This window comes from Paramisgurnus dabryanus, chromosome 9, assembly GCF_030506205.2.
Source record: "Paramisgurnus dabryanus chromosome 9, PD_genome_1.1, whole genome shotgun sequence".
Taxonomy (NCBI): Eukaryota; Metazoa; Chordata; class Actinopteri; order Cypriniformes; family Cobitidae; genus Paramisgurnus; species Paramisgurnus dabryanus.
In genome coordinates this window covers 9,076,094-9,102,863 of record NC_133345.1, presented here as the reverse complement: position 1 = coordinate 9,102,863, position 26,770 = coordinate 9,076,094, and the positions used below count along the sequence as shown (strand labels likewise).

General features: G+C 39.6%; 1 protein-coding gene across 1 annotated transcript; it reads left to right on the top strand.

The window, feature by feature from the left end:
* Positions 1-11,240: 11,240 nt before the first annotated feature.
* Positions 11,241-14,556, top strand: LOC135773121 (ATP-sensitive inward rectifier potassium channel 1-like). Its single transcript, XM_065282615.2, has 2 exons — positions 11,241-11,482; positions 12,808-14,556. The coding sequence occupies exon 2, from the start codon at positions 12,825-12,827 to the stop codon at positions 13,941-13,943; it is 1,119 nt and encodes a 372-aa protein (XP_065138687.1). The 5' UTR covers positions 11,241-11,482; positions 12,808-12,824; the 3' UTR covers positions 13,944-14,556.
* Positions 14,557-26,770: the final 12,214 nt, after the last annotated feature.

Here is a 26,770-nt window from a genome sequence, read left to right as displayed (position 1 = left end):
CTGTTGTTTATGTCAAGTAAACGGTGATAAACAGTTTGTGCAATGCGACCATTTTATTTATGTCCCCACCAATGCCAGAATCAAACCTACGCCCTTGCATGTGATAAATAAATGCAATTAATTAAAGCGGAGGTTTTCAACTGTAGGTCGGGTCCCACTTGTGGTACCACTCATTTATTAAAAATAATAAAAGTGTGTTTTGCCCTTTAAAAAATGTGTTAGTGGGTCCTGGGATAGATTTAACCTATTTGAGCATGTTATGAAATGCAAATTTTGGGAATCCCTGAATTAAAGCACCTGGGTTACTATTTGAAATAAAATGAAATAAGACAGTATAGACCATTTCAAAAGATGTAAACAACACTGGTCCAGAAGCACTTCCTGTTTCAGTTTGTGACTGTTTTTTTATTTCACACATATATCATTATCTTTAAGATGTTTGTTTAACTTTTTGACTCAGTTCTATGTGTTCTGTTGGTTGTATTTTATCCCAACGTTTATCTAGTGTTAAAAAACAGAAACAGGAAGTGCTTCTGGACCAGTGTTGTTTACATCTTTTGAAATGGTCTATATGTATCATTCATTTAAAGAAGTGACATTCCCTCAGATGTCCTGATGTAAAGTCAAGGTTGAATTGAAACCTTAGTTAGTGGTGACTTATGCCATAAATTATAATGAATTCGAGGACTTGAAGTAAAGTTACAAAAAACAAAGGCCTATTTTTAAAGGTTTAAAAAAATGTATTACTGCTTGATGAATAAAAATTAAACCAATAAATAAGCTTTGACTCATTTTCCAGCCCTGAGATATACAGAATGACCTCAATGAGAAATGACAGGGTCCGTAAGCCACATGTCAAAAGTCAAAATGGCAACTAATGAATTTTTGGAAGTCAAAAGGCAGGAAAAGGAGAGCAAAAATATCTGCAGTGACGCATGGATTGTGTGACTCATTTGAGTTATTCAGTGGAACTAAGTTGGTCATTAACGTTTACACTTCAGTAGTGAAATACCTCCTCAGACACCTGGCACAGGTGATTATATCATTAACATTACAAAAAAAAAACACAACAAGTTTATTTTGCCACTTTAACTAATGGGGCATCACTTCTTTGAATTGTTCAGTTGTGACAAACCTTCGAAAAGTCAAGCATTTTGCATGTTTAATCTTTGTCCTTTTAATGCTGATTGGTAAAACTGTACATTTTATATGCAGTCAGTGCATGGTGGGCAGTGAGGTATTCAGGGTTTATTATAAAAGCATGTCTGGTTTTGTCCCGGTTGCTGATTTTCTTGTGGTAAAGAAACGTTTCAACATAAGGTCATGGATTCAGTATTTCTGCCGAGAATGAGAAGCGTTTTGTTATGTGAAATGAATTTGGCATTTATACCACTTACGCAAATATAAAACGTTCACTGCAGAGAAGTCAGTGTGGAAAAACTTCTGTTTGGGATCAGTGGTCTTTAATGGGAGCCTCAGGCAACATTTGTGGTTTGTTATTATTGAAACGCTTATTATGGATTTTCCATTGAAAGCTTCACTAAGGAAAATTTGCTAATCGGCATGTCAAAGCACATAAAGGTATTGAACTGAATCATGATTATAACCAAATGAATGATGGGTAGCACATAAGTGTGGTGAGTTTATACAGCACGCATTCAAAATTACAGTCAAAATTAGTGGCTTCAGATCATTTCGGATTTTAGAATATAGTTATTTGAAAATGGTTTAGTTATGGGCACTTCTGGTTAAGACATTTTTTTGGATGTTTGACTAAAACATTTTGTATTTTGTCACAGTAGAAAAAAAATAGAGGCCCTCGAAAAAATCTCCCTTATTCTTACAGAAACGATGCTTGTAACTAGAATAGTGAAGCAAATAGTGGAAATACATATGAAATAATCCACTTTTTTTTGAAAATATGCTAAACTTTCAGCCCCCCTAGAGTTAAACATTTGATTCTTACAGTTTTGGAATCCATTCAGCTGATCTCTGGGTCTGGCGCTAGCACTTTTAGCATAGCTTAGCACAATCCATTGAATCTGATTAGAGTTTTAGCATCGGACAAAAAAATTACCAAAGAGTTTAGATATTTTTCCTATTTAAAACTTGACTCTTCTGTAGATACATCGTGTACTAAAACCGATAGAAACGGCTCGAAAATAGTCCCCTGCCATTGAAAGTAACCAAGGGACCTATTTTCGGGCAGTGTGTAATATCACTACGCCTCCTGCAGCCATGTTACATCAGCAAAGTCTTTGATTATTACACCAGAATGAGAGTGTAGTTCCTAGCCATATCTGACTAGAAAATCGCAGCTTTTAATTTTCTGTTTGTCTTAGTACACGATGTGACTACAGAAGAGTCAAGTTTTAAATAGAAAAAATATCAAAACTCTTTAGTTATTTTTTTGTCCGATGCTAATACTCTAATCAGATTCAATAGCTTGTGCTAAGCTATGCTAAAAGTGTTGGCGCCAGACCCGAAGATCAGCTGATTGGATTTCAAAACGGTAAGAAACAAATGTTTCCAACTCCAGGGGAGCTTGAAAATGAGTATATTTTCAAAAAAAAGTGGAATGTCCCTTTAAACTTTAGACACTTTGGCCCTTATACGCTCTTACACCTAGCGTAATGCAAGTGTTTTGGCTAGTTTCAACCCAACACAGTTATCACTTTCACGCCCTGCACCACAATGTTTAAATAGCAAATGCATTTGCGCAGATTTGTGTGCCCATGGGTGCAGTGACGGTTCTACATGAAGTTACACCTTCGGCAAGACCGCCGTCAAGCACCCCCATTAGTCATATCAAACACTGAAAACCATTTGTGTTCCAGTTTAATCAAGCTGAAAATTGTTGATGAGTCAGCCACAGGGGTCTTATCTTATCAATGTTTTGGTTTGCTACTCTATAAACAACTGTGAGTCTCATGATTCATAACTGCCATGTTACATTTCAACCTCTGAATTGCAAATCTGAATTCAAATTAATCAAAACATCCAAAACCCAGTAATTGGTGAGTAATGTCACCTACTACACTGCAACAGTGACTACATGTGGGACAAACTGAAAAATGAGAGGAACAAAACATCTCAACAAACTTACAAGTTTTTCCCACCAATTAACATTAGCCCTTCATTAATGATGTAGATCAGAGGTCCCCAACCACCGGGTTGCGACCCAGTACCGGGTCGTGGACAAGTTGCCACCGGGTCGCAAGAACGTCCTGAAAAAATTGTATAATAGGTACGTAATAGCTTAATCGGGTATTTTGTACTTTAAGAGCCGACTTGAAATAACATAAATCATTTCCACTTCTGTACAGAGTCGCACTTTCTCTTTTTCGTGGTCTCTCTTTATCTCTACCAGCGCAGCGGCAATCACATTGCATACAGTACTTCTAAAACACAATCGATCAAAGTATTGCAGAGGTATTAATGAATCATTTGCAAATGTACGTCACAAATCATGTAAATACGCGGAGACGTTCAACTGTGTGACATAGCAAATGACTGAAAAGTAATTATTTTATTCTTCTGTAAAACAACTTCAGAATTATCCAGCGATCGTGGCACTATGATCAAAATAAACTCTTTTACTGCAGTAATAATATTTTAACGGCTACACTTTTAACGTAGGTTTAAAAGGAAACTGTGTCAGTCATCATTATGGTAAACGGGAGTCTCCGTGCCACTGCGCCCAGCCGCAATTCTTCTGGCATTTCTCCTCCTTCACAGCATTTTTCTTCCGTTCTGTTACTTGAACTTGGGGCTCGAGCCCGACCAAGATTCGAGCTGCCTTCGAGAACAGCAAGCCAAGTTTGTTTACTGTTAATTATTAAGACTAAATGGGCAGGCAAACTGAAACAATGAAGGTAAAAAAACTATCCGCCAAAATATGGGTTTACATGTCTATATAAAATATACTATAAATAAAGCAATTATTAATTTTCCCAATGCATGGTTGGTTGATCTTTTTTACGTTTAAAACGTTATACATTTTGCAAAGGAGGATTTTCAGCACTTTGTTTGAACAGCAACTCAGCAGCCCCCCCCAAACCTCAACTCCCAGTCCGCAAATTTTTTTTTTAAAGCTGAAACCGGTCCGTGGTGTAAAAAGGTTGGGGACCCCTGATGTAGATAATGTAATAATAATAATAATAATACAGAGAACATAGTTGCATACCTTTATGTTTTGCACATTTCCTGTCCATCTCTGTGTTCATTTGGCCCTCGGTAATCAACAGATTTCCCATCCCCCAATACTGTCACTCATGACCAGAAGTCAAGAGTAAACCAATTCATTTTTAGTAGCCATTTCACATAATTCAGAAAAACTAAAATGTGCAGAAACTATAGGCCTGTATTTATAATAAAATAAAACGTGCATTATTTGGAAGATAGTCGACTTTTCCACTATACAGTGGACCCCCCATCTGTTCAATTTGGGAGAGACCCAGAGGTGAACTGTCCCCCACGCACAATGCGAAGCTCGTCACTACATGTATGTATCAAGTTCAGACTGATCTCACGTAAAGTCGTGTTATTGTCACGAAAATCAAATTTTTCGTGTCCTTTGCACGACTTTCTTTTTCATGTCATTTTATGTATTGTTTTCTCATTGTTTTTTTTCTTACTTTGTTACAATTGTTGAGATGGTCCTCACTGCAAAACATGAGATCCAGGGGGCGGGGTTGGATCTAGATCCAACTCCTCCCACTTTATATACTTTGTTCCGCCAAATGAACCAGTATATTTGCGTTGTTGCATCCTGTGGTCGCCAACGTTTGCTCTTATCAGTTTAAGTGTACGTTTGATTAATAATATAGTTGAGAATGAATCATAATTTAGTAAGTAATGATCACAGTTAGTGTAAGGGGAGGTAAGGGATACGTTCCAGACAGTGAAATCACTGAAGGGATATATTTGCGACCCGCTTGGCTGTACATTATCACACTTATTACACATAAAAACACACATTTATTTGATGTCTTTTATTAGCACATTAAAAAAACGTAAACCATGTTTAGGAAACCTGTTTTCTAATGGCTGTAAGCAAAGACGTGTTAAAACAAATTCAAAGTCCCTACAAGATAAACATTCAATTTATTAATTAATTTCTAAATAACTTGCCATATATATGTTAATAATTATGCATATTTATACTGTATACATTCATAGGTATTATACTGCATGTGGTAAGATTACTCGTAGTGCCCGAAATGTTTTACTTCAAAACATAGCAAAAACACTTACATTTCATCTTAAAGTCACTTATTTTTTTGTAGTCATAAGTAAATTTTGTTTTTCTGTCAAAAGAATAACTTAATTTAGTTACGACTCAATGCGGAAATGGTAGCGCAACAACACGTGTATGACGTGTGTTGTGGTAAAACTGCCGACCAATCAAAATGCAGTGGGAAGAGATCCAGCTCCGCCCCTGGATCTGAATCCAACCCAAAAATCACCCAAACCCCAAATCTAACCACAACCCCAAGCAACAATAATATAAAAATAGGAAAAAACAATGAGGAAACAATACATAACAGGAAACAAAAAGTCGTGCCACGGACAGGAAGAACTACATTTACATTTATTTATTTAGCTGACGCTTTTATCCAAAGCGACTTACAATTGCTATATATGTCACTAGGGGTTAAGTGTTTTGCTCAGGGACACAATGGTGTGTCACAGTGGATTCAAACCTGGACCCTCACACCAAAGGTGAGTGTCTTATCCACTGTGCCATCACCACCCCCACATAGAAATTTATAGACATTTTCGAGTTACACGAAACAAAATTATTCATGCTCAAGGCACGAAAAAAAGCTGAATTTCATGCCATGGACACAAATTAATCACATTTTTTTGTGACTATAACACAACTTTCCATGAGATCATGTTGATCCCTTCATGTGTGTGTCTTGTCATGTCAAAATATGTGTTGCCGCGCACCATGTAAACTTAAGTACATCACTTGTGATGTCAAAATACGAGCCTGCTGCAGACGCGTAAAGGGTTTATGATAAAAGATATGCTCGCGTTTGCCAGATACTCACTTAATCTCATGTGTAATCAGAATTTAGTGTTAAGTTAGTGTCTTGTGAGTATTTTGTGAATTTGAGCAAGGGTGTAACTTTGGTTTGAGAAGTGGGTGGACCCAAAATGGGGTAAATTTTTTTCAACTAAAATCCTTTTACCTGTATTTACATACATTTAGGGCAGCATTTCTCAAGTGTGGGGTAGGCCCCACTGGTGGGGAATAGGAGCATTACAAGTGGGGCGTGACAAACAGAAGTAAATTTGGTCATTTTTGTGATCAATATTAATTAATTTATTTATTGACCATACACTTAAAATTACACATTTAAATATAAGCCTCACTTCAAACATCAGACTGTGAATATAATGGCATGCAGAAATATTGTAAGCATAGCCTACAAAAATGTATTAACGTTGGAATGTTAATTAAAGTGGAAAAAAACTTTAATGTGGAGAGGTGGTATAGATGGTAGCTTGATTATTGCTTGAAATCAAACTGTGATGCTCTTTATCTCACAATAAAATTTGAGACTTTAGTTTTCACAGGCAGAGTCTCAGTGACATACTGTATACTTGAGCCACACCAATAAAATTATAAAATTTAAAAAGGGCAAACAATAACAATACATCTTTCTTTTCTAGAAATGTATCTTCCGCCTTAAATAAACCACTGATTTCTTAAAGCTGTTGCAAGGTGACAAGCTTTAATATACAGTACATTACTTGACTAGTTAGCTTTTGTTACATTTCTGTCTCATAACAATGAACTTGATTCTCAGATGCATAAAAGTACTTCCTTGGCATATTGTGTTACAAAACACTGGGGTAACTGGCACCATTTCTAGTTTATGTCAATTAGCTTATACGGGCTATGTTCATTAAAACAGCTTATAAGGGCTGACCTCGCGTCAGAATCATAACACAAAACAAGGAATGTAAATCTGTATTGTATTTCTCCAGTGTCACATTGTGTAAACTGCATTTATAGTAAGGACATACACATATGCAGATGTCATAGGACATAGCAGTAAATACACACACTTTGTTCAGTACAGTAGTTTAGAAAAATACAGTAGTTTAGACTTTAAAGAGACCCAAAGCTTTTATTACCAAAAATAGGCCTTACCTAAATATATAACAACGCATTTTTTTTAACACTAATCTTAAACAGGTGGTCTTTTTCCACCTCTTACAAATTCCGCCATATAAAAGGAAATCCGCCATGGTATGGGAGCAACTCTTTCGCCACCAGCATTTTTAAAAAAAGTTGCCAGCCAGCACCAGCATTTGATTTTCACAAACGTTTAATGCCTTCCAGAAAATGTTCTTCTTTAAAAACCGTAATTCCTCAAATAAAGGCTGGGGCCTTTAATTACCTAAACTGCCGAAGGTAACAGGCTTTTATTTGAAGCAGGCTTTTATTAGAGACAGGCCTTTATTTCAAATTCCATCTGTTTGATAAATAATTGTTTTAAATTAGCCTTTAAATTAAAAGCGATAGCGTTCTAGTGGATAGAGATCGTTCATTTTTTAACCGTATATTTTTTTTCAAGGTTGTTGAAAAGTCCGGCATTAAATGAGACCCATCCAATGTAGCTAATGCCATCTATTGGCAGCTGTGCATTATGATGAACTTGAATGCATTTAGGAGACAACACTGCGCTCACATTATCCAAACCATGCCCCAGCGCGATCGTCCCCCCTCCCTACTCCATACACGCTAGGGCTGCAGCTATCGATTCTTTTTGTAATCGATTAATCTAGCACTGAATCGATCGATTAATCGAGTAATCGGATAATTTTTTTGTGTGTTTTTAAACAACCAAAACAAATAATGCATAACGAAAATGACTTGGCTGTAAAATGTTCAAGCATTTGGCTTTTATTTCTAAAAAAACAGAGGTATTTGGCTCCAAGAAATAAGCCTATTTATTTCAATTTTTTACCCATTTAGTGTTTATAAGTGCCAGTGCCAACAATTAAACACTTTAATTTATTAATATGCACAACTGGTTTCATGCTGTAATCTAGCCCTGACATCAAAGTAAATATCTGGTTTATGTACATTTCTACACCTGCAGCATTTACCATTAGGCTTTTAATATATCATTTCTGGGATGAGCCTATTTGCTATGGTAACAACCTGTGTGTATGCGCGCACTTGTGTTTGTGTGTGTGCACGCGTTCTGTGCGTGAGGAAGAGTGACACCCCAGTCAGACGTTCAGTTGCTTCATTGCATTTTGGTACTGCAGAAATACATACATTACTTTTCAATAGAACGCTGCATTTGGTTTGCATCACTTGCATTGCGGTGCATTTTAGGTTAAGAATCCGTTCGAAAAATCACAACATCACGCCCCGCTGTATACAGTGAATGCATGCTGAAATTATTGTTGCGTGGCTACATAAAAGTTTAAGCATATGTGATGCATTGCGCGATCGGTCTGACTCGCGTGAGAGAGAATAACTTCCTTATGCTAAACTCCAATAAGACAGAGATTATTATTATTGAACAGAATATGTCAGATTACAAGTTGCCCATATATGATTGCACTGTGGTGCCGTTTTTTGGTACACACACCTGTAGTGCATGCGTGTGTGTGAAGGGGTTCTTTTTTGATCTATACTGTCCTGCAATTGAACGTGAATACGTTTACTACTTAAAAACATCAAAGCTAAACATCATATCTAGTCAAACCGCATAACGACATCGCTACAAATACAGTATGGGATTAAAATCAACGGAAGCTACGTTACCTTGTTTCATCGACGCTTGGTGAAACAGCAGTGGATGTTTTCGGTTCAGATGCTGAATGTAATGATAATGTAATGATCCCAAACTTTAGACAGTCTCTCTCTGCCGTTTATGGACATATTCGCTCCGCCATCGCGCCAACTAAATTCAAAATGTACCACGCGCTATGATGTGCTTCCTGAACATTGAACAACGGTCCGTGTGAATCAGATCTCGGCGCGTGTAGTGCGCGTCATAGGAATTTAACGAGGCTTCGAGGCAGAATTTTTGCCTCGAGGAATTTTTTGAATCGAGTAAATCGAGTAACTCGATGAATCGTTTCAGCCCTAATACACGCACACACACTGTACTATCAATCTGAGCCCGGGCGAGCTTTTGTCATTAGAATGCATTTGTTTTGAGCAAAGCAGGAGGTAAAGCACTCTCTTAACATTGGAGTTTTTTCAGAGTCATATGAAGCCCTCTCACATGCCTATGATATCGCTTAGTTGATCGGTCGCGTGTGCACCGTAGATATTCACTTAGCCCTGTTGCGTGCATTAAAAGGTTTTAACGCAGGCAGATGAGTGCTCGCGCAGTTGACGTCTCTCCTTTTGAAACGCGCTCTGGCGCAATTGCACTCACACTGCGCCTAAAAAGCTTTGAAGTATAAACTGAAGCTTTGTTTATAGTCGCGCTTTGGTCCGCAACGCAAGCCTCCGCGGATCGCGCGCACGTATCACCAAAAGGACGAGGCGTTTAAGGTGCATTCACACGGGGCGTAAGTAAGCTAAACAATCTCTCACTCATTTCCCCCGGCACTAATCTTTCCCCGGCCTCAATTTGAGACTGGCCTTTATTTGTCCGCGATGATCACGCCCCCGGCCACTATCAGAGACCCAGCGTTTATTTGAATACCGGCTTTTATTTGAGGAATTACGATATATAAACATACAATTTATCAAATGAAAGAACAGACCCTCTGCTTTCAAACAGAAAAATCTTGTTTCATCCTACCTTCATTAGTTCTTTTGAAATCACCTCTCAAATATGGGTGGGTTTCTTCAAAAACACATTTTTTTTAGCAAAAAGCTGAGATAATTCCATATTTGTGAAGGATTTTTGATAGAGATCCCATTCAGCGAAATGACATTCACTCAAAACATTCACTGAGGAGTTCTTACCGGTTTCATGTGTTGCGGAAGAGCGCCACCCGCAGAAAACTGTTTTCTCATAATTGACGAGTTAATTGACCAGTTGCACCCGTAGACTTTTTCGAGTTAACTCATCAATTAGGGCTGTGACGATTAATCGTGCAAATGCGCGTTTTTTCAATGAATGAATTTGAATGAATTACGCTTTTGACCATGTGCTCAGATTGTTAAAATAAGGCCCTTTTAATTCGCAAATTTTGTAATTGATTCAATCCAGTAATATATGATGTTAAACACATGAACTGCATTCTTTTTCTGCATTCTTATTCTTCATTTTTAGATGCCCAATACCAATTAAGTAGTCTTTAAATAGACAGACTTTTCAGTAACTTATTCAAATCAGTAGACTACAGGGGAGTCAGTCTTCATAGAAAAAGAAAAGCTCATCTCAAGATAAGACTGCTGTCATTTTCGTTTCTCACTGTCTTACAGAACAGAAGATGAGAGAGAGAAAGATCTGAGATTTCTTTCAAAAAGCCAATCTGAAAATCCAGCCAGTCTGTGAGCTCACAAAAACCTGTGCCTTCTCATTTTTATCACTGAAAGCAATGTGCGTTCTTCGGGAAATCCTTTTTACTATGGCGTACGTTATCTTTTACAATCCTGTAGTGAATATTACTTCTTACTCCACTTAAATTGCATGTATTCCCTTCTTACAAGATCTGTAATACATCCTGTATTGGACAATGATTCTTAATACCTAAAAATCAACATTCACAAGTTCTTTACACGTCCCAAATCACATGTTTAGAGTTTATATTAATTGTAGGCTCACAATCTGATGAGGCTTATGTGTAATGCACAGCAGAGATTCTTCTATATATCCCCATTTTAGTCGCAACGCTCCTGTGACCTTGATTTGCAGGTTTCCAGTGACCTAAAACTCTCCCACAACATAGAAGATAGAACAAAATCACATCACTGCCACTATTGATGACTGTTTAGTGTATATAATTTTTTGTGCTGGTACCCTTAACAGTTAATTTATTATAGCCCGTGTGGGGATGTTTAAGCAAGCAAAGATATTATTTGTTGATGTGTACTTCCGATTAAGTGTATGCATGCATCTGCATACGTATGTTTGTCAAAATTTGTGTCATCAGGTAATGGCACACTGTATGCCCCACGTGTGTATAGCATTTTTGTGTATACATCAACACAGGATGACAGTGCAAATAGCAAGGGAGCATGTATAAAAGGGCAAAGTTGGGCATAAGGTGCTTCAGACACCTGAAAGGAGAACAAGAAGATTAACAGAGTGTGAAAGTGAAGCACTTAAGGAGGGACGCTGCTTATTAATGAATAACAAGCACATTTCCAATTTCCTGCTTTAGCAAAGATTTAAAAGAAGGGACGAGAGTTTTGAAACACAAGTTTCGAAGAGAGAGAGGGAGAGCGATCGATAAAGGAAGACAGCTGGTGATTGTTTGTGATTCGCACCTTCACCCGCGGCAAGACTGTTGGATATCAGCTGAAGATCTTCTGTTGCAGGTAAGCTGACAACAAAATCCTTCAACTCTATGATAAGTATTAAGCCTTCTTCAATATTTTGGGCTGTGTCTAGTCTATGAGTGAGACTGATTCATTTCTAAATCCTCCTTGTGGACTTCCTGTTGCACAGTCTGGTTCACTCATCAGCACCAATATTCCTCAAGGTATTTTGGGAACATTAAATTCATAAATCTGTGCAGCAGATGATTGGTGGCGGATGGGAACTACGGGTTCCTCTGGCAGGGTTGAACAGTTGCTATTCTGCAGCGTAATTGAGCTTTGCAATGGAGTTGATGTGTATTCTAATAGAGTGCGCATTAAACATTAAGCACTCTCCAGAGATAGAGCTCATGAATCGAGAGTGATCTCAACAGCTCTCTGCCTCTCATAAACGACTGATAAGCAGAGATTACCCGCAGCTAACCGCCCTGAACGCAGTGCCATGCGATGCCTGCATTTACCAGAGCTTTTATTTACTGTTGTAATTAAGTACATAGAAACATCCAGAATGTGTCAAGTACACTTCTTCAGGAATAAATCAAAGCCTGCAGCGAGAATACTCGGGTATAAAATCCTGGTTCAATTCCCTGGCGATTTAAGACTTATTGGTTAAACTAATTTGAGACGATTTTTTCCACACTCACAGCTCATTAAATAAAAAGAAAGCAGCTAACTCAATTCTACTGGAAACAATCATAACCATGTAATATGTGAAGGCAAAATGTTCATTTATATCAAAATCCAGGCTTAAGTCACACTCATAACTATGAGATTAGGATCTTCAAAGTTTGATTCACTCATTGATATCAGTCTTTGACTAAATTAAAGTTATGTTTTTTTTTTTTGTACATTATGTAGGGTGATTTTATGTAGAAAATCACAAAACCTGACTTTATTTGGATTTTTACAGACGTGGAAGATTAACACATTTATTAAATACAATAAGGGTACAATTGATACAAAGGACTAGAAATTTCAATCATTAGCCACAGATGCTATCTCAATCATTGCATGTAAACTATGTGGACAGATTTGGCAAAGGGCTTTCAATTTCATGCAAACAACACTGTGTTTGTGGTTAAATACTCTTATATTTTGGGCAACACGTTCTCTGTTAGGTTTTGATATACGGTTACAGTCCCTCCCAATGACTTGTGGCTCTGTTATAGTTTACACTGAAACCACAATTACATTGTTTGTTATTTTGTATTAGTTTTGTTCTTAGTTTGGCTCACACATTTCCCAAAAAACAAAGTTTCAAATAAATACAGATGTTCTTTCACAATGCACACACTTAAAATCAATCCTCTTTCTTCTTTTTCCAGATTGACTGACCCTCAAAATGACACATTCTTTGAGAGAAGTGTTTAAAGAGTACATGTCAGAGCGGCGGATTCGAAAGAGTCGCCTTGTGAACAAAGATGGCCGCTGCAACATTGAGTACGGCAACGTGATGCACAAAAACCGCTTCGCCTACCTCCTAGACATATGGACCACCTTTGTGGAGACCCGATGGCGATATGTGATCTTGCACTTCGTGGCTTCTTTCACACTCAGCTGGTTCATCTTTGGCCTGGTTTGGTACTGGATCGCCCGAAACAATGGTGACCTCACATGGCAGAATCCACCAGAAGACCACGTATCATGTGTGGCGAATGTCATGTGCCTGACCACGGCATTTCTCTATTCGTTGGAGACCCAGACCACCATTGGCTACGGTAACAGATACGTCACATATCTCTGTCCCGGAGCCGTAACGCTGATCATAATTCAGTCACTTATGGGCGCCATTATCAACTGCTTCTGGTGTGGTGTGATCATGACAAAGATCGCCCTACCCAAAAAGAGAGCCAAGACTATACAGTTCAGCGAGTCCGCAGTGATCTGCCCCAAAAAGGGCACCCTCTGTCTTCAGATCCGCGTGGCCAACCTTCGCAAGACCCTGATGATCGGCAGTCAGATTTACGGCAAGCTGCTGAGGACGACGGTCACGCAGGAGGGTGAAACTATCATCCTGGACCAGGTCAACATTGACTTCACGGTGGACGCTGGCATGGACAATCTGTTTTTTGTGTGTCCGCTAACCCTGTACCACGTGATCGATAAAGCAAGTCCATTCTATGAAATGGCGGTGGACACTTTACATCAGCAGGAGTTTGAGCTTGTGGTCTTCCTGGATGGCACGGCCGAGTCTACCAGCTCCTCCTGCCAGGTCCGGACTTCTTACATCCCCCAGGAAATCATGTGGGGTTACGACTTCCTCCCTATCATCTCCCGCAGCAAAGAGGGAAAATACCGGGTGGACTTTTCCAACTTCTGCAAAGTGGTGGCCGTGCCAACTGCCCATTGCTCTCGTTGCTACCACAATGAGGCAGGGCATCATCACCACTCGATAACTGGCATTGAAAACCAGGGCTTTGAGGTGATTGACATTGATGTACCCACCAATACCAAAATGTAAAGCTTGGTAGATATTGGATTGACTGTACTTGCTTGGAGAAACCTTGTTATGGTCACTATCTTGCACTATATCAGAGGTACATGACATTAAATAGGGTGCTAAAACAGAATGCATCTGTATATTTGTTTATGGTGAGTGTTTTACTGTAGCAGCAGTGTAATTTACACATTATTTCAGAAAATCAAAACCTTATGTTAAGGCAACAAGGGGAAAGTGAAATGGTTTTATTGCTGCAATGTGGCCAATTTATTTGACAAAACATATTTATTTGTATTTATTTTGGAGCTGACCTTCACTTAAACCTTGATCAAAAACAATATTATTGTAAAAAGGTGAATATAATTGTGAAAGGTATGAAAGTAGAACTCTGTTTTGTTCAGGTTCATTGCATTGGGAATAACTGAATGGGATATTAGCGAAATGAGATCTGAATGGTTAACATAAACTGATTTTAAACATGAACAAGTAAATGGTCTGTATTTCTGCAAATGTTTAAGCTGTTAATAACTCAGATATGATGTACAGAAAATAAATGTTGTAAAATAATATATATTGTTATATTAAGATATAATTTGTATATCATTTTTACTTTGTGAATTTTATTTTTTTAAATAAATAAAATAAATTAAATAGCTTGATCTGATGAGTGAATTTTTGAATTTTATTTTTGTTTTTCACAATGCTATTATAAAAAAAGCAATTTCCACCAGTATAAAATCAAAGATGACCACTTGAGGGCACACGAGACAAAGCTATAGCTCTCCAAACTTGTGTGCTTTTATTTCATGCTTTTTTAGTAGTTACCCTATAATATAGCTATAACCTAACATAGAAGATACAGCATCAGCCTACAGCAAATAAAAATATATATTTAATTGTTTTATATTATAAAATATATAATAATAATAATAATAATAATAATAATTCCTTACATTTATATAGTGCTTTTCTCAGTACTCAAAGCGCTTTACATATGAATGAATGGGGGAATCTCCTCAACCACCACCAATGTGCAGCATCCACCTGGATGATGAGACGGCAGCCATATTGCGCCAGAACGCCCACCACACACCAGCTTATTAGTGGAGAGGAGACCAAGTGATATAGCCAATTAGTATGAGGGGATGATTAGTAGGCCAATGGGCATGTTTGGCCAGGATGCCGGGGCACACCCCTACTCTTTTTCGAAGGACATCCTGGGATTTTTAATGACCACAGAGAGTCAGGACCTCGGTTTAACGTCTCATCCGAAAGACGGTGCTTGTTGACAGTATAGTGTCCCCATCACTATACTGGGGTGTTAGGACCCACACAGACCACAGGGTGAGCACCCCCTGCTGGTCTCACTAACACCTCTACCCGCAGCAACCTGGTTTTCCCAGGTGGTCTCCCATTCCAAGTACTGACCAGGCTCAGCCCTGCTTAGCTTCAGTGGGCAAGCTGTCTTGGGCTACAGGGTGATATGGCTGCTGAATATAAGAGATAAAGATAATAATGCAGAGAGATATACTACCATATATGTGGCATTTATGTGACATTCTTTCAGACTATCAATGTGTTTACAAGCCCAAATATAAATATTAAAGTAGGGCTGTCACGATTATGAAATTTGTGTGACGGTTAATTGCTTGCTAAATTGTGACGATTATGACGATTAATTGCCTGTTTTATTGCTTTGACATTTAATTCTCATAAATTTTTTGCTTGTTCATGAAATAATTTCCCACATTGTTGTAATTATTTGAATTAAATATTTTGCAAGATATACCTGGCAGTTAATATTAAAGGGGACATTCCACAAGACGTTTTTAAGATATTAAATAAATCTTTGATGTCCCCAGAGTACATATGTGAAGTTTTAGCTCAAAATACCATATAGGTAATTTATTGTGACATGTTAAAATAGGCACTTTATGGGTCTGAGCAAAAATGCACCGTTTTTGTGTGTATCCCTTTAAATCCAAACGAGCTGCTCGGGTGGGCGGAGTCTCAAGCGCTCGCGCTGTAGACATGACAGAGCATTGAGGAAGATTCTCTCACGACAGAAGTTAGTGAGCGATGTTCAGCATTATATATTTGAACAAGTTTAAAAAGTCAATCATCTGTTTTATGCATACTAAATACATGTTTATCAGCAGATGGGGAACATTGTGGAATAAAAATAAAGACTTTTAGCTCTCATGCTGCTACCAGTGTTTTAAACAGGCACAATGATTTTCAGCATTACAAATAAAATACACGTCCACAAACACTCAGAAGTTTACTTTTTGACCAAACCACACGAGCACATTTAAATGATATGTAATAAAACAACACTTTTTATGCTTAAACTTTAGAGAAACAGATCAAATGACATGTTTAAGTTTATTGTGTACACATATTGAACACATTCGCGTTTCTGTCAGTCTCTCATCTATCTTGTAACTCCTCGTATTCATTTGAAACTTGAGAGAAACATTAAACAACATATTTATTGTGTATGATAGTGAATATGCGTTGTTCACTCACTCTGTCTCGTGCAGTGCATTAATCCTCGTGTTCATTCATATAAACTTCAGAGAAACATATTAACCAATATACTTGAAAGCGAACTGTCGCGTTGCTCTCTCTCTCTCTCTCTCTCTCTCTCTCTCTCTCTCTCTCTCTCTCTCTCTCTCTCTCTCTCTCTCTCTCTCTCTCTCTCTCTCTCACTCACTCGCTCTCTCTGTTGCACTAAGGTAAGGTTAATCCTTTAGAACGTTAATTCAATCTTTAGAAAGATTATTAAAACTACAAGTTATAAGATTGAAGGCTCCTGTTTGTGTTTGAGGGAATACAAACGCGTCATGCTGTCAGTCATACTTTCTCTGGGTCACTCGCACTCGAGGTAGCGTCATGGTTGGATAGCGCAGTTGAAGGGGCGGTATCATTATAATCAGATCCCTTACCTACGTCATGTGGGGACCGAAATCCGCATGACCTATTTATTCACATGCTTGCAGAGAGAGCCTTACCAAAACAAAGTTACAGGGTTGCTATTTTTCATGTTTTCTGGGTTGGTAGAAGCACTGGGGACCCGATTATAGCACTTAAACATGGAAAAAGTCAGATTTTCATGGAATGTCCCCTTTAATACACATAACAAATATTTAAAAGTATTTATTTAATGATTATATCTATAAAAAAACTGAAAATTCTTAATTAATAATATGGCTTTGCAATGTATCGCGTTACATTGTCAGTTCAGAAGCGGCATCGGATACTGTCTCATTTATAGAGGCGCTGCAGCTCCACCTTGTGTTTTTTAAAGAGATGTGCAATCATTGTGATGATCTGAAATCATCGCGATAAGGTCAAACCATCACAATGAGATGATTATTTTATCAATCTGCAGTCCTATATTGAAGTATAATATATATGTTATTTACTATAGTAAACTGTAGTACAATTCCTAGTTTCCTATAGTATAGATTTCTATAAACTTTAGAATACTATAATAATTATTGGTAAACTAAAAATAACTATGGTATACTATAGTGTATTGTTGGGCGATATGCCCCATTTTTAAATTGTCCTAACGTCAGCCTGAGAGATCGCCGATACACGATAGTATCGGAGGGCGGGCAGTAGATTACAAATGTATTTATTTGTTAATTTTTTACTCATTTATGACAAGTCACTTGATTGATGGACCAAAAGAAGCAGGGGCAACACTGTCATGACCGCAACCTTCTTTGCCAGGGAGAGGTAACAACACACTAGCTGATTTTAACCCTTTGCATGCTAACAACCTCTCTAGTACCCTGAAGCCATGCGTATTACAAGTTAATGTGTGAGGATCAGGAATTACAGAAGGAGTCAATGCTCTCTTGCACAAAGTAAAACCCACAAACCCTCTCATGCGAGGAAAAGCAGGCAATGCCTATGTTAATGTGAAACTATGGTGATAATAATAATAACCATTGCCAACTATAGTCATGAAAGCCTGCTATTGGCGATATGTCTGACAATCTTCAACCACGATACTATCGTTTATCGGCACAACCCTACTATGGGAATACTAAAGAACTAATATACCTAAAAGCATTATTTTTCTTGTAGGTAACATTGTTGAATTACAGAATGAACTTTATAATAAATGTTTAATAATTTACGATAAATGTTTACTATATAGCCAGCAGCCATATCACTCTGTAGCCCAAGACAGCTTGCCCACTGTAGGGCTGAGCCTGGTCAGTACTTGGATGGGAGACCACCTGGGAAAACCAGGTTGCTGCTGGTAGAGGTGTTAGAGAGACCAGCAGGGGGTGCTCACCCTGTGGTCTGTGTGGGTCCTAACACCCCAGTATAGTGACGGGGACACTATACTGTCAACAAGCACCGTCTTTCGGATGAGACGTTAAACCGAGGTCCTGACTCTCTGTGGTCATTAAAAATCCCAGGATGTCCTTCGAAAAAGAGTAGGGGTGTGCCCCGACATCCTGGCCAAACTTGCCCATTGGCCTACTAATCATCCCTCATACTAATTGGCTATATTACTCTGTCTCCTTTCCACTAATAAGCTGGTGTGTGGTGGGCGTTCTGGCGCAATATGGCTGCCATCGCATCATCCAGGTGGATGCTGCACATTGGTGGTGGTTGAGGAGATTTCCCCCGTTCACATGTAAAGCCCTTTGAGTACTGAGAAAAGCGCTATATAAATGTAAGGAATTAATTAATTAATATAATAGCATGAACAACAGGCAGACAAGCATAGAAATACACACTAAATAAGATTAAAAATGGACAAAAGCTGAGTGGAACAGGAGCATACAAGTGGATTGGAGATAACGAGGATGATAGCTTGCAGGTGAGGATGATTACAAACACAAGTTAAGGGGAGCATGAAGGATGATGGGAAATGGAGTCCGGAGGAAGATAAATGGTGAAAACAGAAAAACAGGCAGGAGAACAGACTGGATGCGTGACAGAACCTACTCCAACCTTCTGGACGGAGCGTCCTCGGGAACAGACGCTTGCGAACAGTACTTCTGGTAGGGGGTGATTATCCTGGAGGCTAACAGAAGATGAATGAATAGGACAGGACAGTACAGGAAGCCTTTCAGGATGGTGTGCTCTGCACCTGGAGTCTTGGAGATGTAGCACGTGCGAGAGAGAGGTGCAGCAGTGCAGCTGCTTATAACACATTGGATTTATAACACAAAACTAAATGACAGAAACGAAATGCAGAACATTAATCAAATGACCTGGAACATTTTTAATTGAAAAATGATTACTTGCACAGCCCTAGCACATGCTAACATGGCTGAAATGACAACCTCTGGACAGAGCACTGTGAAATGTGGTCTAGGACACCACCGGCCTGGGCTTGGCTACAACAGCGGGCACTGGGCAGAGTGAGTGTGCAACTCATGGAGGTAAGGTGAGCAAGCGTACCACTCTCGGATTTCAGGAAGAACAGTGATTCTGAGCCTAAGTTCTGGAGAATAAGCATTTCAGGGCTGAACCCTGGATCGGACTCTGTGACAGGCTCTTGCACAGGCTCAAAATCCTGATATATGCTCGCTCCCCTCTTTCTCTCAACTATCTGAAGAGGATGTTTCCATGATCTTTGCTTCAAACCACCCAGACTACCCGACAACCTGCCTGTCAGATCCCATACCCACCTATCTCCTTTTGGCCATTTCTCCTTCGGTCATCCCTGCTCTCACACACATTATAAATTCATACCTTTCCACTGGTACATTCCCCACAGCTTTTAAAGAGGCCAAGGTAACCTTGCTGCTGAAGAAATCCACACTTAATGCTGCGATGTTGAAGAACTACAGACCTCTATCTCTCCTTTCCTTCATTGCCAAGAATCTCGAGCGTGTGGTTTTTGACCAGCTCTCATCCATCTTCACACAAAATAACCTCCTGGACAGCAACCAGTCTAGTTTCACAAGTGGTCACTCTACCGAAAGTGCACTGCTTTCGGTCACTGAAGCCATAAGACAGGCAAAGGCAGCCTCCGAATCATAAGTTCTGATCCTGCTGGATATATCTGCTGCTCTTGATCAAGGCTATGGGTGTCTCTGGAACGGCGCTACTGTGGTTTAGGTCTTACCTCTTAGGTAGGTCATTCAGAGTATCCTGGAGAGGTGATGTCTCCGAATCCCAATGTCTCAGTACTGAGGTACCTCAAGGCTCAGTGCTGAGACCACTGCTCTTTTCAATATATATATATATATATATATGACATCCCTGGGTTCTGTCATTCGATACATGGCTTTTCTTACCACTGCTATGCAGATGACACACAACTCCACCTGCCATTCCAGCTTGACGATCCCACGTTTTCTGAGTGCATCTTAACATGCCTGAGTGACACCTTACTCTGGATGAGGATCATCATCTCTAGCTGAACCTTGCTAAGACAGAACTGCTTGTCATACTGTCTGACCCTAAGATTCCACACAATCTTTCAGTTCAACTACGTTCTTCGACCTTTACGCCTTCCTGACCAGCCAAAAACCTGGGAGGGGTCATTGATGATCAGCTCAGTTTCACAGAGCTTTTTGCCAGCAACGCCCGCTCTTACAGATTTATCCTCCACAACATTAGACCTATCTGAGCATGCTATACAAGTCCTATAAATTTGTCCTGTCTAGACTGGACTTTTGCAATGCGTTATTGGCCAGACTCCCAGCCTGCAGAACCAAACCCCTACAGATGATCCAAAATGCTGTGAAAAGAGGGGTCTTTTATGAGCCAAAGTTCGTCAGGTTACACTGGCTTCCTATTATAGCAGCTCGCATAAAATTCAGAGCTCTTCTCCTGGCCTTTAAAACCACCACTGGGTCAGTGCCCCCTTACCTTCAATTGCTTTTACTTTTAAATCACTGCGCTCTGCCACAGAGCAACGGCTTGTGGTGCTGTCCCAAAAAAGGGAAAAATCATTATCATGCACCTTCTCTGGTTCTGTTCCTCATCTTTGGAATGAACTACTGGTTTCGACAAGATCTGCTGACTCTGTAGCTGTCTTTAAAGGTGGAATATGTAGGATTCGCCACTAGAGGGCACCAAAACAATCAAAATAATAACAATGATGTAAATCAATGACGCTCTGAAGCAGCATGAAATGATTTGTAGTCTTTAACTCAACTGCTGACGGCCATCAATTAGACGCGAATGAGAAATCATGTTGACGGTTACTGTAAGTTATAAAGTTTCTGTTTTTGTTTTAAAGATCAGATGGGGGGCCCATAGACTCACCCTGGGCCCACAAATGTGCTAAAATCCTCAACTATAGGTAATCCACTTAACCAGCAATAATTAGCCTGTCTGGAAGCCGAGCTGACTTAAACCACATCACTGTGTGACACTTGCATTACATGTGAACGGCCCTTACGCTTAAAGGATTTTGTTTCTCTATCCCTGTCTCGTCCTCAATTAGGGATGCAACGATTATAGATTTTGATGGTACGGTTATAGTCTGATAAATAATCACGGTTGTACGGTTATTACGGTTATTATGGACTAATTTATTTTACAACATTAATGTAAAAATTACATGAATAAATTTTTGAACAATTGCTTTCAGTTTGTGTATTTTTTCTGTAATTCTTGGACAAATAATAATAATAATAATAACCTAGCAGGCTTTGACTTAAACAGCATAGGTGCCTTTTGAAACCTGTAGGCTATTCATTTTAATGATCTTTTGAATAAATGTCATTTTATATTTGGACTGAATAAATGTATATTATTTTGATTTGTTTGAAGTATTAGTAAAAATGATAAGAGCCTCTCAAAACGAATAATAACACAGGGTCATCCTGGACTGGGTTCTGCGAGTCATTTTGGACTTGCAGCATTAACGTGTTAACTCATGCTATTAATTCATAAATCATTAACGCGTTAAAATAATTCAACGTTATTAAATGCAGTCAGACCACCAGGAGACCCGCCCGGATTTGATCCGCGAGGAGGAGGTTTTTAATGCTGCACAGACCAATTGGAGTGTGGCTCTTTCACGCACCAGTGCAGGCACGCACACACACACACACACACACACACACACACACACACCAGATGCACGAACAACCAAGAGACGTGTCACGCGCACATATTCTTTTGAAAGCGGAGCTTTGTCATACAGTGCGCTAACGAGCATGTCGCATGCCGCACGCGCCTCTTGGTGGTTCGTGGATCTTGTTTGTGTGTGCGTGCGTGAAACAAAAACATGCGGTGTAGCGGAGGCTTTACGGTTAATTAACCGTGACATTTTAAAGCGCGGTTAATAGTGAAACCGGTTAATCGCTGCATCCCTATCCTCAATCCCGAGGACAATGAGACAAACAGACCCAGTTCCGGTAAATGTGAAGGTCGGACCATCCCTGATTTACTAGCCGTCCTTCAACGTGATGCCCAGCTGATGCCTGACCAATGACCACCGGCAGAACCCATTTGATCTCTCCTTACATGTTTACATTTGGGCAGTATGTGTATGTATATGTATGTGTGTGTGTCTATGTATGTATTTATATGTACATATGTGTGTGTGTGTGTGTGTGTGTGTGTGTGTGTGTGTGTACATATACACATGTACATGTGTAGGAGGAAAAAAGTCCTAGAAGGAAATAACCCTTGGGAGATATATGTTTATGTATCTCCCATGAGTTTTTTCCTCCTAGGACTTTTTTTCCTCGGCTAAAAGTCTGGGTTTTTTTTCTCCTAGGGCTTTTTTTAACCCGGGGAGTCAGCCGTCTTTGGCTTTACTTTGCACCCTCTTCTATACGTTACATTACTAATACGCTCGCTTATAATGTTGATTCATAGATACAGCAAATTCTGCTGCTTATGCTACCTGTATTATGTAATGCTATCTGTCGAATTTTCTGTGTTCTTCCCTGTTTCTATTAATGTAAAGCTGCTTTGAAACAATTACCAATTGTGAAAAGCGCTATATAAATACAATTTTAATAAAATTCAACCAGCCATATCACCCTGTAGCCCAAGACAGCTTGCCCACTGAAGCTAATCAGGGCTTAGCCTGGTCAGTACTTGGATGGGAGACCACCTGGGAAAGCCAGGTTGCTGCGGGTAGAGGTGTTAGTGAGACCAGCAGGGGTTGCTCACCCTGTGGTCTGTGTGGGTCCTAACACCCCAGTATAGTGATGGGGACACTATACTGTCAAAAAAGCATCGTCTTTCGGATGAGACGTTAAACCGAGGTCCTGACTCTCTGTGGTTGTTAAAAATCCCAGGATGTCATTTGAAAAAGAGTAGGGGTGTGCCCCAGCATCCTGGCCAAACTTGCCCATTGGCCTACTAATCATCCCCATATATGTTAATTGGCTATATCACTCGGTCTCCTCTCCACTAATAAGCTGGTGTGTGGTGGGCGTTCTGGCGCATTATGGCTGCCGTCGCATTATCCAGGTGGATGCTGCACATTGGTGGTGGTTGAGGAGATTCCCTCATTCATATGTAAAGCGCCTTGAGTGCTGCAGAAAAACGCTATATAAATGTAACGAATTATAATAAATTAATTATTGATTGAATTGAATAAATGTTGCATTTGATGACATCGTTTTATTTCATTGTGTATGGTTTCATGTAATGTTCAAAACTAAATTGTTATAGATGTTACAATATTGGTCCAATTTGATGGTGTGTTGACAGCACATAATTAAGTGTTCAAACTTACAATCTACAATGATTTCTCACATAATGTATTGACAGTACAAATCTTATTGCAAGGTTATGATGTAAAATTATGGTAGACTGTACAGTACCAGACTCTACTCTATAAGTAAGTGTCTGAAAATGACCATTTTGACATGACGCTCACACCATTGAATGTTATATGTGTGACCCGTCACGGAAACCAGTGACACAAGTTGGCAGCACAACTTTTAAGATAATGAGAATTAAAGTTTTTTTTCAAAATTTGTGATTTTCGTTTTTTTGCAGAATCTGTTAGTTGAGATCACGAAGAAGCCTCTCCATGTTTGAGATAGCAGTTTTTGTATATTTAAAAGCGTAAATTTTGTGGTTGAAATCTTGTTTTTCCAGAGATTTTAGGGTGCAGCGGGGGGTGTCATTGTCTGTGTATATTTACATACTGGATAATTGGCTTTTGATTGTTTTGTTTTTGCCCCCGCCTCTCAAGGGAACAGCGTGGCTTCTTAAGAGGGATAGTTCACCCAAAAATGAAAATAATGTCATTAATGACTCACCCTTATGTTCTAAACTTGTAAGACCTCCGTTCATCTTTGGAACACAGTTTAAGATGTTTTAACGTTAGATTTAGTCTTTAGAGTAGTCCATGGCTGTTTCTCAATTCCAAGAATGCAAAGAACGCACTTGCGTTCTCGTGAAGACTGGTCTTGCCAGGCGACCTTGGAAAAACAAACTCAAAAGGTCTGAGAACACAGAACGCCCTTGTGAGAATTGAGATGTGTGCGATCTTCCTGTCGGTCTCCTGACCTCCCTAGATTTCATCGAGCAAGTCTGCACTTGATATCATCCTCGATATCAATAACTCATCCGGGTATTTTCATGCGTCCTCTGTACTTGTGTTCTTGAGAATTGGAATTGACTTCGACAGTTAATGATGACGTAGAGCAAGAACACAAGGACGCAAGATCACTGAAGAATGCATATTGAGAAACAGCCTATGTGACATCAGTGCATTATATCGTCTGCGGGAAGACGCACTGAATAGTCTACACTAAGGGTGTCACGATTTCGTAAAATCGAAATCGATCGAAATTAAGGCACAACCTCGAACTTCGAATTAAAAAATGGGATCGTCGATGCTGCCACGCCCCCATGTCACGTCCGGTCGGCTTGCCAAGCGGAGGAAAAAAACTCTCAGAGATTTATATTTTGAACACAAGAGATGTATTGCTACAACTTTTTAAAATGCATATCATAAACAGGATTACTACCTAGTGATCTGACTTCAGACTGAGCGCAGCTCTCTGTACGTGCGCGAGACTGAGAGAGGCGCCAAGATGCAGCGGGTTATATTTTAAACAAAAAAAGGGATAGTTTGCCTCAGCTCGAATGAAACGCATAAAACTGAGCAAATACGTAAGGATTACTACTTTAGTTTATGTTTAGACTTCGGACAGATGCGAGTGCACGTGAGAGAGAGAGAAGCGCAGATGCTCATGACGCGGCGGATTTATTTCAGATGCTTCAGAGTCCAAGACGCACACATTAAGTCCAGGTGCGTGCAAGAAGAAATCCTTTCTCTCCAAGCTCTATTGCGTAAAGTGAAGCCCACAAACCATGTGAGGCAATGAGCATGTTAATGTGAAACTATAATAGTAATAAATAATAATGGCATAGCATTTTTTGTCTTTCTAAAAAAAAAAGTAAAAATTGAGGATCGAATTGAATCGTGACATCAGAATCGAAAATGTAATCGAATCGAGGATTTGGAGAATCGTGACCCCCCTAGTCTACACACTAATCTTGTGATTGATATAATAGCATACGATTTTTGAAGGGTTACGAAACAAAACAACTCACCAGTCCATTAAAACAAAAGCAAGATCAGCATCTCTGTCTGGTTAAATGTTGCCTCGAAGCTCTCTCCATCCAGATAATGCAACACCGATATTGATCCTCATTCTTTCTCTCGTATTGTCCCAAACTCTTTTTGGGTCGTTTGGTTGGCCCGTACGCTTACGGGAGCTGTCTTTGCTGAAACAACCAGCAGCAGACGTAAAGAGTAATCGTAGTCCATAAACAAGCGCGTAGCCCGACAGGCACTAACGCATACGTCCGCATTTGTCCACGACACTTGTTATAACATTGGCCTAGTGTTTTTTGGATATTTTACTGCAAATATCTTACAAATAACATTTTAAAAAGAATCGGCTAAAAACCCATCTCTTCCACCAACACCTCACTTGCTAATATTTTCTTTCTTTTCACTTTCCTTATCTTTACACTGTCAGAAATAAATAAATAACCCTTGGCTATGTATACTGTGTTGGACTTGATGAGACTAGCTTTAGTGCACTTATGTATTGCTGTTCTGGCATTTCCGGTTTGTGACGTCACGCTGAACAGATCGTGCATCGTAGCTCCGTCGAGTTCATCATCTAAAAGCTTTTTTTTACCATCTTATTCCTATTTATATAATATAACTTATTAGTTTTACATAGGAATACTTTACCGTGACGATTATTGAGCAGTACTACCACGTGAAACTATTTATCACTAATAAACACCCAGTGTTGTTAGCATATAGCCCGCTAGCATCCACACGGTGGAGGCTGAAGCTAGCATTTTCCGATCTAATGGCGGATTCATCTGATATATGCTTTTCTGACCTATCCTCACCTGAGCGGGAAGCTGTGGAGGAGTTGTTTCCCGGTTTTAGCAGATCCAAGGCGAGGTACAGCGCCCACTTCACCCTGCCTTCCGACGTCCACAAGCGAGCAACAAACATGCATTCCACGCGATGCAGCTTCACGGACCGTGAACGACATGAAAGCGATCGGGAAGCTGTGGAGGAACCGCTGCCCGGCCTTCGCAGATTCGGCAAGCCAAACATCACCCTGGCCCCAGACGTTCGCAGGCGACCGAGGGGTGTCACAACCGAACACCCCACGCGATGCAGCTCCGGGGACCGCGTTCGGGTAAACGAAGACGCCATTGCCCAGCATGAAAGCGGTAAGACTCCGCTTGTTATTGTAACATGTACTACTTGCCACATGTATAGTTTAGCTTCTGCTGTTAGCATAGAGGGGTTTACATGCACTAAGTGTATTGAAGTATTAAGGTTAACTGAGAAGGTTGCTGAACTAGAATCGCGCATCCGAACGCTAGTTGAGGATAGCAAA